At 40.8% G+C, this 14,418-nt stretch overlaps 1 protein-coding gene across 1 annotated transcript; it reads right to left on the bottom strand.

The window, feature by feature from the left end:
* Nucleotides 1–218: 218 nt before the first annotated feature.
* CDR2 (cerebellar degeneration related protein 2) lies at nt 219–14,416 on the bottom strand. Its single transcript, XM_081839886.1, has 5 exons — nt 14,237–14,416; nt 7,918–8,030; nt 4,840–4,988; nt 4,102–4,266; nt 219–3,247 (listed from the first exon to the last, which is right to left on the bottom strand). Exons 1-5 carry the CDS (start codon nt 14,313–14,315, stop codon nt 2,356–2,358), a joined length of 1,398 nt encoding a protein of 465 aa, XP_081696012.1. The 5' UTR covers nt 14,316–14,416; the 3' UTR covers nt 219–2,355.
* Between the last annotated feature and the right edge of the window lie 2 nt (nt 14,417–14,418).

Below are 14,418 nucleotides of genomic sequence, written 5' to 3'. Positions count from 1 at the left end.
GACTCGCGGAACGGATTCATTTCGTCTTGCGAGGCACCACTGTACACCAGTGATAGACTGAGGCTGCCCAGAATATCCTTCTCCTTTCCCACCCCCATAGTTCTAAAGGTACTGAAAAAAGCATTAAGTGGTTTTTCTACATGCTTCCAAGCACCTAGTTAGTAACCAACTGGCAAATCTCACTTAAACACAGACATGCACACACAAACTTCAGAAGCTTATTTGTTGAAGGGATTTATTTGTGATGGGATTAAAAAAAACAAACCAATATTCAGAATAGCTTACAAATCTTTAAATAAGCTTAAATACAGTTTGGTGGAGTGTGTCCATATCCAGGAAAAACATGTAATTCAAGAACAAGAAGCCATTCCCATTTTACACTGTACATAAGGCAGAGATGTTTGCAATAGCAGCAACCAAGTTAAAGCTGCGATATCCCTTAACATGTTCAGTTTAACTAGTAATGTAATCACAACACTACTGTTGACAGGTACAGTACCTTTTACTCTTGAAAAAACATATCTTATGCAGTACTGGTAAACCCTTTAAATCCTCAGCTCTGTTACTTAACATCTTTGTGTATTTGAGAGCAACTTTAGGGAACAGAGGTCTGTTCTTAGAGCTATGTGCTCAGTAATATAAAAGCACTGCAATAAGATTTACTTTCAAGTTCAACTTGTAATCGCAGAAGATTCTTTTGGGAATAGTTTTGTACAGCCTAGAAAATATGCATAGTAACACCTACCCATTCCATTTACAGCTTGTTCAAGGTTTTCTGTGCTACATGAAGCCATCCTCCATGTTAAATACAATATTCTTAAGACAAGTGAACAATAACATGCACGTGGTCTTGGCAACAAATGCCATTATTAGCAGCAGAACAGTGTGTTGAACCCATAACCTTCTGCCATAAGACAACACTCTATACATTAAATATACCTCAAAAATACCCCCCTATCACACCGTAGTCCCTTTTACATACAGAACGTTTGCTACTCCAGTGACAACTCCATGCATAAGAGGCATGGTCACTGGTTCAGGCAGCTATGATGGGGCCCATCTGATAAAGCCTTAATGCTCAAAATCTTACCAATTTTGTCTTAAACTAGATATGTACTAGGGGGTGAAAGATCCAGGAAGAGAAGCTTAAGCTGCCAATTCACGTGAAATCAAGGTCCTGCCTGAAGAATTCTCTGGCATTTTTCCTTTGATGTGACATTATAATCACTGTAACTCATATAAAGTAAGCATTCAGCTCAAGCCTTGTTTAGTTCAAAGTACTTAATGTTTATGCAGTGAGAAATCCTGCCAATAGAATAGCCCAGACTTCCTCAACCTCGGCCCTCCAGATGTTTTGAGACTACAATTCCCATCATCCCTGACCACGCTAGGGATAATGGGAGTTGTAGGCCAAAAACATCTGGAGGGCCGAGGTTGAGGAAGCCTGGAATAGCCGGACCTATTTGAGATGTTCAGTGAAAAAGACTGCCCATATTTTACGGAACAGTGGAAGAAATCTTTGCTCATCTTTTCAGGGGATGAAAGCTTCCAAAACTCCCAACTAGACGCTTGCTTCCAGGAGCAATTTGAACTAGCATACACATAGAACGGATACATACAGAACGCTTGTTACTTAAAAGTAGCACACTCAGCAATGGCCACTTCTCTGTTCCAATCATTCCTATAGCAACAATTTCTTCTCAAGACAGCAGCTGTACTTTATTTCCAGAAGAACCAATGTCCATCTACTCAAGCAAATTAAACCAGTGTTTGATCTCTGCATGGATGTTTCTTGTTAAATTTATTACTTAAAATCACAGGTCTGACAAAAACAAAAAAAATCTTTGGAATCAAATATTAAATGCAAGGAGGTTGCCTTTTAAAAATGGACCAGACTTGCAATTTGATTTCATACCATGTTTAATAGCCGAATTGCCATTGTTGAAGAGAAATACAACACTACAGAAGAATTTCAAATTTCCAACTCAGGACTGCAGAAAGAATCCAAAAACTAGACCTCCATAAGTGACAACTCTTTACATGCAGCCACTGGGTGGTTTCCAATTCTCCAAAATACTTTTATTACCAGGCATTAGGTGCAGTTAGCAGAGTCACGTAACCATTTCATCTGCCAATTTAGCATAAGCTGCAATGTCCTGAGCAAATCAGTGGCAACAACTGTCTCAAACACACACACCCCAAAACAAGTGGACCCAACCCATCCTACAAGTTCAAAAAGTCAACCTACATATACTCTAGCAGAACAGACATGCAGCAATGTTTCAAATGAAACATTCAGACAGCTACTTCAAGAACAACGGTTTTCTAAGGTAGTAGTGATGTACAGAAAGTTTGTTAAGGCTGAGAAGGAAAGGATTTATACTTTGCTCGGTGTTCATCTATTTCCTGCTTGGTTTTCTTGATACAACTAAAGATTTCCTTAAAGAGAAGCTTGTATTCGGGTGGAGGGTTTGAAGGCAAGCTGGCTGGAGCTGGGTCAGCATTTGTGGGTTCAGCTTCAACACACATGTCCAAGGATTTATTCCCCACTCTGACATCTTTGGAATACTGTTTAGAAGTTTGTACAGCTTTATGTTTCAATGACTCCTCGTCTAGTTGACATTTCTTCAGGAGTTCTTCATACTTGACCTTCAAAGCGTTATACTGTGCATCGACCTCATTAAGCAGAGAGATGCCCCTTTGCTTTACAGCTTCTGCCCGCCGGATACAGGTTTCTTCATGGCCCTTTATTAGAAGATCCCCACCGGCAACACTGCCAAGGAAGGTCTCGCTGGTGCTTCTTTTGAGTGCCCTTCTGTCGGGTTCTGGGACAGTTAAAAGAACCCCATCAGAAGAGCTCCAATCTGAAGGGCTCTGACTCAGATCTCTCTCTAAAGAATCTTTGAAGGAAATAAAAAAAGACTCTGGAACAAGCTTTTCCACCCCATTAGCAAAGGTGCTTTCAGACTGAAATATCTGCTTCATTTCAGCCACTTCAAACTCGAGCTCTTCAGCTCTGGCTCGGTATAGATCGACATCCACCAACCTCTGCTCAAGATCACAGTTCTCCTTCAGCATGAGACTGTATTCTTCCTCCATCGTCATCCTCTTCTCTTTTTCCATGCTGAGCTGTGCTTGCAAAAGAGTCATTGCCTTTTTTAACCTCTGGTTTTCTTCCTCCAGAGGACTCGGTTGGCTATCCACAGAAGTAATTTTTTCCGCAAAAACATGGTCATAAACAAAATACCTAGACACAAACAACAAGAGCCAATGAAAAGCATTAGTTCGCTCTTCCCAATAACTCGCTTTTTTTTATACAAAGGGTAACTTTATTATCATGGATGAATAAAGCACAGCAGTGTGTGCCAGTTTCTAGACATGAACCCTAAAGTGAAAGAGCTGCCTGTATTAGGTCTCTACAAAAACTAGAGATTGTACCTTGCCTTTGTAAAAAGCTAGAAAAACCGAGGTAAGCATTGTAGAGTTAAATCAACAATTTAGATAATTTTCTTCAGTAAGAGGATCTGGATTGGACCATTTTATGGTTTCTACTGTCCTGAAATTCAGAGAACACACATCCATATCAACAACTTGTAACAGTCACCATCAAGTCTCCATCCCTATGACTCTCTACCAACCTTCTGAAAGCCATACTGTTCATAAGGATACAATACCAGTTCTGACATAAGGCAAACACCTTAATGGTTGACCTTAAAGAAAAAGGTCTGTCACTAGTTGGCCTGAAGAGAACAGGAAATAGGCTGATTTAGAGACCTTTGAAGGGCTAATGAAAGAGGCCTAGATTTCCCAGGATCTTCCTTTACAAAAATTCCCAACATCGTTTTCAACTAAAGTGCAGAAATCAGCCCAAAGTTATCCAGAGCATCAAAAACGTCAGAAAAATATACACACGTGGCTATATATGACAGGTTCACTTTAGAGCTGATGAGGACAGATCTTCAATAATCTTTGTTTAATCTTATGCCATCACTAAACTTGACACATTTCCTAATCAGAGTATGCTTGACTTATTTTTTACTTCTCTACCAAAACTGAACAACATTAAATAACTTTTCCACAGAAAATGAACTTGAAACTTACTTGCGAAGGTCATACAATTCCTTCAGACATGCAAAACTATGAACAGATCTTGGATGCTCACACCGTTCACGATTCGCATACCCTTGCCCAGAATTCTTTAACTCTTCCACTTGTCTCTGGAGATCATCAATATGTCCTTGAAGACTTTCAATAGTCTCAGTAAGGCTGGGGAAAAATTGCACGCACAGAAGTACACAAATTTATCAGCATAAGTCAAGTTTGACACATCAACAATTGTTTAAACTGCAGTTTTGAGAGATGTTTGTGTTCCAGGATCTTGACTCTGGGAGTCAGAAACTCGGTCTTTTGGTTATTTCTTGACCCCCAAAGTATGATTGGGAGAAGGCATCAGGGTTCATTCTTTTTCCACCACCATCCTGAGGAGGAAAAGCTAACAAGTACCTCCAAAGGCTCCATGTCACTTTAACATACATCTCCCTCACCCAGATAAAGACTCTGCTTTTCTAGTGGATTCCATTTTGCAAGATTAGAAAGAAGCTATATTCAAACAAGGACGGAATCTTTCAGTTCAGCTGTTAGCTTAATGAAAGTGGTGGCGGGAGGGATATAGGGGGACACAGGGAGAAAAGTCAGGTCCCTACTCCCAACCTCAGCCCAGGCAAAATCCAGGAGGGTCAAGCAACAATTAAATTATACAGACATTGTTGGAGTAAAATATGCATTATATATATGGTGCACGTTAAGGAAGGGAAACAAAGTGCCACAAGAGCATATTACCTTATTATCTTTTGCTGCGAGGCTCTACTGTCAAAAACTAGCTTTTGATTAGCATCTTCCAGTTCTCTGGCAGTGACATCAAGCTGTTCATAAACTTTGGCATGTTGATCATTCATTTGACGCAGAAGTTCCACCTGCTTTGTAAGATACTACAAAATAATGTACGGTTAATGTTGCAAATGTAATTAAAGAGGGGTTCCTTAACCAGCGGTTGAAATTACATTATTTTTGCTGCTTTCCTTGCAATCTCAGGCAATGATAGTTAAGATTAGCAGGACGATACTGAAGTACATACGCCTTCTTCTTACCCCAAATGAGAGGCACTATACAACTAACCTTTTTCAAACAACTCAGGCCAGAGTAATCCCTCAGACTGCTAAAGGTCTCTGCAGAAGTAAACACAGAGCTCTCCCATTTTACTCTCCAAGCACACAAGTCATGGTAAAGTTACGTAGCAAGGAAGATAAAATTAGGCCTAGGATTCAACATAGTTTAAGTACATGGCCCAACAGGCTTTCTGTCTCAAACATGACCCCCCCCTCTCCACCATGGCAAATCACTTTGGAAATTGATGGGAGCATAAAGTTTGAGACTGACTAATCTCTTGTTCAAAGTGAAACACTCCACTGGGCATGCTTAACCCTTAGGCACACTTGAAGGAGAGCTTTAGATTTTGACTCAAGGGTTTATTTCTAAAACTACAGACACTTTCAAGAAGCTGAAAAGACATAATGGGTAAATAGGGCAATACTGCATAGCATATCTTGTCAGCTGATAGTGAGTTCCTACTTTCCCCTTTATAAATTGAGTTACTCCTGCAATCCCTGTCAAGGGGCTCCTGTTTTAAATCTATATTAAATGTTTAGTGCAAGCCTCTTTATTCAAGAAATATAACAGGTGGTTTATTTTTAAAGCTGTGAAAACTACTTTCAGAAAGCCTTGGCTAAGAGGTGTCCGGCATAAGAATACTAAACCATTAACTTTAAGCTGCTTTGCAAGAGGGGCAAACTCTGGATTTCCGCCTCAAACACTATTCAATCGCATGCTCCCAACTATGAGAAACAGAAATGCGGTAAAATGACTTGAGATCACTGGTGAGAACAGTTCCATTTAGCATATTTCAAGTGAATCAATATGCCAAAGAAGTTGCACAGGAAGAATTATGATAACTGAATGCTGGAATTTTGTACACATTGCTAATACATGAATCTTTCGGAGAAGCTGAAGTTTAAAGCCACTACTCTAAGTAGCCTATTGATTATATAATCAAATCTTCTGTGCTGGAATCTTTTTATTTCCCTCATTAAAATGATTGATAAGCTTACATTTTGAGAAGTCTAAAGCAGGATTACAAGTTAATCTAGTACCACCCGCAACCTTTACCCTATTAGAATCAATTAGACATATTACCTGTTGCAATTTATAGTCAGCCTGTGAGCAACACAGGGTTTAGCCAAGGTTAGCATTAGCCTGAATCTCAGTGTAAACATGAACCAGATTAATTTTGTCTGCTATTCTGAAAGCAAGCTGAATATCTTGTTATAATAAAGCACTGCCAGCTAAAATGGCATCTACAATGTCATGTTATCAGAAACATGGAGAGGAAGCTTTCAAATTGATCAGAGCCAACTTGTAATTGAGAGTGCAACCAGCAATGCAATCTTGTATATTTTTGCTTAGAAGAAAGCCCCAGTGAAATCAATACAAGTTATTCCCAGGTAAACTGGCAAGGTTGCAACCAAAACCATTTAAAACATGCTTTATGTACAACTTCAAATGAAGTACACATAGATGCTCCACACCAGCTTTCCTCAACCTTTTGCCTTCCACATGTTTTGGACTTACATTCCCATCAGCTCTGACCAGTGGTCAGAGACGATAGTTGTGGTCCAGCAACATCTGGAAGGCACCAGATTGGAACTTTATTCCCTACACTTCTCATACTCTAGAGCAGTGTTTCCCAACCTTGTGCCTCCAGCTGTTTTTGAACTACAACTCCCATCATCCCTGACTAGCAAGACCAGTGGCCAGGGATGATGGGAATTGTAGTCCAAAAACAGCTGGAGGCACAAGGTTGGGAAACACTGCTCTAGAGGAGCCACATACTCCTTTAGCAGAAGCAGATTTGCACCCTTGGTTGGTAGATACAAAAAGCTGAATCCATATAATTGAACAGAAAACACCACCCTCAATTGCAAAGCCTTTTACTGGGGGAACAGGCAAACTGTTGTGTTTATTTGGTACATTCATATTCTATTTTTAATTTTTAAACTATTTTTAATTTTTAAACTATTATTATTATTAATTGAATTTATATGTTGTTGTTGTTGTTGTTTAGTCGTGTCCGACTCTTCATGACCCCATGGACCAGAGCACGCCAGGCACTCCTGTCTTCCACTGCCTCCCGCAGTTTGGTCAGGCTCATGTTTGTAGCTTTGAGAATTTACATACCGCCCTATAACTGGAGGTCTCAGCGCAGTTCACGGAATAAAATCAAAACATAAAACCACAAAATACATAATCAAAATAAAAACAACCACCCAATACCCCCCCAAACCCCACATTTTAAAAGAGCATAGGATGTCAATCAAATCTATTCTACCCATTAGTTCTAAAATTCCCATGGCAGCTTGTAATACAAAAGTAAAACATAAAAACCAAATTGATAGGCACTGAACACTACACCTAACTTCAGTAGCTGGTGTCCTTTATATTTATGCGTTTTTAAAAGTGCATTCATACACCTATATGTTATTTCCCCCTAGATCTAGAAAAAAGGAAGGAAAAGGAAAATCCTCAGTGCCTTGTACACATCGAGCCTAAGATTAGCAATATTAAATATTTGGCTTTCATGTGTTCAAACACTTCACTTCCATTATCATGCAGTAATTCTAACCATGACCCCATAAGGAGTAACCTAATATTGCAGGTAGGCAGTGGGGCCATGTGAAAGACAGCTTGCCTGGGCCATCTGTGAGTTCATGACTGAAGATTCAAATAGAGGACTTTCTGGTTTGAAGTACAGTCACTGCTCTAGGCCAGAATAATGCTCGCTTGCACCCAATGTGCAGTTGTTACCTCTATCTCCTGCAGTTGCTCTTGATTGGTGGAATACATCTGCTGCAGGGATGTCTCCAACTCTGTGTTCCGATCCAAGAGCGTCTTCCCAAGCTCAGCAGCAAGATGGAGATCTAAAATGAGTTGTGTGTATTTAAACTGGTGCAATGGCTATCGTGTTTTTTAAGGACAAACTTTGGTAACAATTGTTACGGCACATTTTTTAAAAAACAAAACTCTACAATTCCTAAGAACAACTAATCAAAGCTCACATTTTTCCAGTTTTTTTTGTGTGTGTGTGTGTGTGTGTACTTTATGGATGCTAGAGTTCTGTCCATCTCTTCTTTTGACCCTCTCTATTACATCCTCATTGCAATGTAGAGAGAAATTAGTGATGCCCTTCTAGGACTTGCCTATTTCAAGTCATACAGTTTGAAAAGCAGGTGCTTCAAGTACTCTACCCAATTTCCTACCCGTGTTCTAGTGCACTAAGGTGCCACCTGACCACTAAGTTTTCAAGTTCAGGTATAGAGCTGTAGAGATGACTAGGTATCAGAGAATGCATGTTATTTAAAAACAGGTCAACTTCTGTTGATACCAAAGGCTTACAAGTTCCAAAATGCTGAAATTCAACAGATTCTTAAAACCTGCACACCCTAAATACTATCAGGAGAAGTCGGTTAAATCAAAATCTGTCATTTTAGCCATTTATCAAGCTTAAGAGCACTCCCTGCCATCAGTACCCCTTTTCCAACTGTGAGAGCTTACATATATTCATGCTGCCTGTCTGTGATGTGTCACGAACCTGGTATAACCCTTAAAGATGAGTTTTGATTAGCTATCATGCAATTTTCAACATGACAGTTCTCCAATTCATTTTTGGAGCGGTGCACACTTGAACAGCATCACCTAAGCGCACAGTTTGTACTATTTCACACACATTTTTATCCTTTTTTATTTCCAGTTTTTAAAAACATTTAATAACTAATATGCACATTTCAAGAAGAGACTTCTCCTAGCAGTATTTGCAAGACTTAAAAGCAGATAATTTGCAACTGACTGAACAAGTTATTCTGGTTACCAAATGATTAGAATACACAATTTTATTTAATGCTTTTCCTTCACAACTACATAGATCAGCATCTTAAAATATATCAGGAAGGACTCACAGACTTAAGAAGTTGCCTCCTCCTATGCCAAGCTAGCTTTTTAAGTATGGTAACAAGTGACCATTTTTTGCTCTACGCCACAGTTAAACCAAAATATACTCAAGCTAGAATTCAACATAATCCTCTAACAATCTCTGGAACTGCCATGAAGACAGCTGTTATCAGGTTTGGAGGAGAAAATGAAGAAAAATGCAGAACCTCTGTTTAAATGCCACCCAGAAGAGTGGCAATACAAGAAAACTTGATTAATACTTGAGACGCAACATTCCTAATCCATTACTCAACCATAAAATGCATTTGCCTATGCTTAACAGTTCAAAGTTCAGTTACTCCATCACTAACAATTTCCTGAACGTGGTATTAGATTCCCTACGAAGCTGCATTCAAAATTTAAACAGCAACAGGACAATAATCCCATTTCAACTCTAATTTTCTACATCCACCATACTGCAAGACCTATGACAACATTGCCACACACATGCACAGTGTAAGCAAGTGCACAATCACTGTCACACTCATGCAGAGCCAGTGTCGTGAAGTGGTTAGAGTGCTGGACTGGAATATGGGAGTCCAGAGTTTAAAACCCCATTCAGCCATGAAGCTCACCAGGTGACCTTGAGACAGTCACTCTTTTTCAGTCTATCCTACCTCACAGAACTGTTGTGAGGATAAAATGGAGAGGGTGGGGGGAAACAACCAAGTATGCTACCTTGAGTGCTTTGGAAGAGAGAAGGAACAGAAATGTAATTTTTAAAATGGACACTGGGGATGTAACTGTTAAAAGTTTAGATTTGGAGCAGCGACTAGGAATCTGTGCCCCTCCAGGTTCGTTTATGTCATGAAATTCATATACCTTTCTATATGACTCTCAAGATTCTCCCTAGGCCTTGCCCCCTCACCTTCCTCAAATGCTTTTGCCTGGGTGGAATATGCCCTTGAATGTCTCATGCCTGCCTGGATAGGTAGGTGCATGTGTGTAGAAATCTCTGATTTGTGTATAGCTGGAAAGTGAAGTTAAGCGTAACCTACTGCTTCCCTCACTTTCCCCTCTGCCCCAACAGTGGCAAGCAGCCCCCCCAAGGTCTCCCACGGGGGAATGTGGTACTCTGGCTGAAAAAGGTTTCCCACTCCCGTTCTGAATGCTTGATAAAATGATATCTTTAATAATGATTCCATCACAACAGATGTTATACCAGCTGGCCTGCAGTTCCCTTGATTTCTTTTTAAAAATCAGTGTTCTACTGGCTGCTTTCCAGTCCTCTAGTACAGAGGTCAACCTTAGGGACACATTACATATTTTTGCTATACAGTCAGCAATTTCATATTTGAGTTCTTTAACTCTAGATGCCAGACAGACAGACCTGTTAATTTTTAATTTGTCCATGACATCAAAGAACTTTGCCTCTTGTCACCACTGTTCACTTAAATTCTCCACACGCTCCGCCTGCAAAACTAAGTTCAGGCATCTACATCTTCTGCAATCATAGTAAGGAAGCCATCACTGAGACTAAACAAGGAATGCTTCTGGAAATTAAAGCCTCTTTGCAAGTTTATATTTCTCCACCAACATCTTTAGTGCCTGGAGAATTACCAGTTTTGCAATTTGTCATTCCAACTAGATTAAACAGTCTTGAAGTAGCAAGGCACAGTATGCTGCCTGAGGCTGCAAAATGAATCATAAATGCCACATTCCAAATACTGTATTGAAATGCATTAGCAGTACAGTATAATAGTGGGGAGACTGAAGCTGCTCAAGACAACTGCTTAGATAATGAGACATTATAAATCATTTGTCCACATGGTGCAAGACAAAAATTACAAAGCTTAAGGCAAAGTTATACATGTTTATTGAAATCTTCCATTGGAGAGACAAAAGCATATATTTTAACTTTTAAAAAAATCAGTAATACTTTGAACTGGAAATTTCAAACAATGGAAAATCATTTAAGTGTCTCAGAAACTTAACACTTTGGGGGGGGTGTATTTTCTAAATCACACCTTCCCTTTTCCACAACTTGAAAATGCCAATTTAAAATTGAATGTTGGCAGAAGAATGGTTAGTTGACTGCAATAATGCAATAAAGTTGGACTGTCAATGCAAGAATAACAAAGATCAAGCTGACTTATTAAAGGAGCTACATATTCAAACAGTTGTATAACAATGCAGTGAGCAAGAGCTTTGACTATATAAACACATCTCAGACGTGCCTTTGACTGTCCCCATTTCCTGGCTATTTCGAGGTTTTTAAACTGGGTAATACAAGTCCTAGATACTATTTGAAGAAAGAGCTCTATTTTTAAACACACTGCAGTTTATTGGCTTATGTAGAAGTTATGCATGTTGAAGTTACTGAAACTACAAGAAATGCTGTTACGTGAGCAAGAATACATATATCACATCAGCTTCTGCACAAACCAATATAACACAGAACAAAAAATAAAAATAAAAATTGGAGAATTTCAACAGTTACACTTCCAGCATCCAAAGGTGAATTAAATGACACCCTCAGCTTCCTAGATACAAGTCAGAGTCTTAATTCTTCGTCCTTGAAAAAGCCAAGCAGAGCTGTACTGTAAAGTACTGGCTGCTTTTACCATAAGAAAGGCACTCTTTCTACCTCTGTACCCCACAAGCCTCCTCCAGACTGCATACCAAACTCATTTTTCTTCTATACATACCCTACTCAGCAGCACAATTATGTTGTTGCCAGCTTTATGGCACATCTTATAGCACAACCTGCCTTATTCCTTGAAAAGCTATTTATTCTAAATACAAATACATGGGCACATGCAGTTTTTAATATTTAGGGTGCAAGAACAGGGTCTGAATCTTTCTATGGCTTAGTTAGTCTCACTGAAGTAAGTAGTGCTAGAGTAAAATCTTGAAGGTCTTCCACCAACTGAATTTCTCCAGTTTAATTTATATTCATTAACCTAGAATAACTCATACCCCGATTTGATCATGAATTCAGACTAGAACCAGTGCTTCTCGCAAATGTGCATTAAATGGTGGGAAAACTGCATGTTTAATTTCACTGGTCTGTAAAGAGCTTTCCAGAAATCTAATTACATACTGTACATGTTTATTTGGAAGTTAAATTTCACCATGTTCAAAGGGCTTACTTATGAGCCTTTTAGGCACCTTCACTCTTGAGAAAGTCCCACTGGAGTCTGAAGGATTCAATTTCCTAATAAAACTTGTAAGGAATTGGCCTGTACCTATATCATTAGAAGAATCTAAACAGATTTAAATGCCCCTGAGCACACATAAGATACAGATACTTTTTTATGTGACCACAGACCCAAACAAAATAAAACCAACAACTGTACAAGTAAAATACAATTTTGAGAACCATGCCTTCCTGACCTTCCATGGTCCTCTCCCCTCATCATGCATCCTCAATGTGTCTTCCACAAATTCTCTTGTCACAATTCCAGTTCCTCCCCCCACAAATAGCATCATAACTGGTGTCCCCAAATCCCCATTACTCTTCCCCAGACCACCGTCAAGTAACTTCTCTCTACCTAAGTGTTCTTCCCACTGGACTTCGGTCACCCTCAAGCCACTCATACCCCATAGCATACTACCTCCCAAGCCTCTACCCCTACATCCCTGTTTTTGTTACTTTCTCCCCATAAGTTCTCATTACTTCTTGCCCCTCTCTCCTTCTCTAGCCCCTTTGGTGTGCTTTTATTATGCCACAAATCACATTTTGGGGTCTAAATGACTAGGGATACTCACTTATGGTGGAGATAAATAATTAAAGCTGAATATAAAATGTGTTTTGATGATGATAAAAGACGTGACGGGCGGGGGAACTAAACCCATTAAGCTGATGGGTGAGGGATGGGGTGACAAAGAACTAAGCCTGTGATCCTAACCATGTGTACTCAGAAGTCCTAAAGAATTCAGTGGGGCTTATTCCCTATGTCACAAAAAGGTGCAGGTGAAAAGCGTGAGATTAATGATGAGAGATACACCCTAGAGATGAGCTAGTTGGGCAGGAGAAAAAGCCATGAGCAGGTGAGCATGAAAGGCATGATAGAAATACTTATCTGAGACCAAAAGAAAAGAAAACAAGAAGAGTTAAACTATGACTGTGTGAAATAAAGGAAAGACAAGGAGGGACCTACTGCTGCCAATATCCATTAATTGGTCTCTGCTACTGAGAGGCAGCTTGGTGTGGTTAAAGTCCAAGCTTTCTCCAACTTGGGTCTTTAGAAATTGCTGGACAACAGCTCCCATCATTTCCAGCCAGCATGGCCAGTGGTCAGGGGTGATGGGTGAAGAACATCTGGGGACCCATGGTTGAGAAAAGCTGGGTTAGACTGTTGGACCAGAACCAGGGAGAAAGGGATTTGTAATCCCCACTTAGCTATGAAGCTTGCTGGGAGACCTTGAGCCAGTTACTGGCTCTGAACCTAACCTACCTCACAGGATTGTTGTGAGCAGTGCTTTTTTCTGGGGCGATTTTTTTCTAAGTTTGGCCTCATTGAGGGGAGGAGTCGGAAAATGAGCCTACCCCTCAACATTTTTTTTAAAAAAGCACTGGTTGTGAGAATGAAATGGGAAGGAGGAAAACTATGTACATTACTATTTCATATTTATTCATAGAAATAGAAACGTAGAAAAAAAAAATTAAAAAATGTATCACCTTCCACTCTTTGAAGGAAAAGCGGGATACGGTACGGTATGAAGAAAGAAAGGGGCGGACACAGGCTGTGCCTTTTACACCCCACTGCCCTTTAAGGCCAGCCTTCGCTCTTCTTTCGCCTGCTGGGCACTCGGCGGGCGTCATCTCCACACGGGCGTGCCCCACGCGCATCTACCTGCGACACGTGAGGATGGATCTCCGCGCTTCTGAAACCCGCTAGTCCTCAGTGAGGCGTCACAAGGCTCTTCACTTATTCGAAAAATTAAAGAAAAAACCCCAACCCCCTCACTTTCCTCTCCTCGACCGTTTCATGGTCTCTCTCCTCTCTTTCCCGCAGTTTCCACCTCGGCTCCCCTCAGCCATTGTCTCTCCTTCCCCCTCCATTGTCCCAGACCCACCTTCTTCCCTCTCCGGCGGCTTCTCCTCGCCGCCTCTTTCCCAGCCTCCTGACCCACCCGCAGCCCCTCAGGACCCTGGGCCGACCCGCTCCTCCTCCGCCGCCGCCGCCGCCCTCACCTTGCTGCAGGTCCTGCTGGTCGTACCACGGCTCATCCTCGCGTATCTCGAACTCCTCCACCAAACTGTCGGTGAGCATCGCGGAGCCGCCCTCGCCCTCGCTTCCCAACCCGAGAAGAGCAGCGCCGCGAGCCTCCCGGGACCGACGCCCGCTCCTCGCCGCGCCTCTTTATCCCCCTGCC

Source organism: Podarcis erhardii, assembly GCF_964252035.2.
Source record: "Podarcis erhardii genome assembly, chromosome: 14".
Classification (NCBI taxonomy): Eukaryota; Metazoa; Chordata; class Lepidosauria; order Squamata; family Lacertidae; genus Podarcis; species Podarcis erhardii.
The sequence above is the reverse complement of the archived record's forward strand: the minus strand, read 5'-3'. Positions and strand labels throughout refer to the sequence as shown.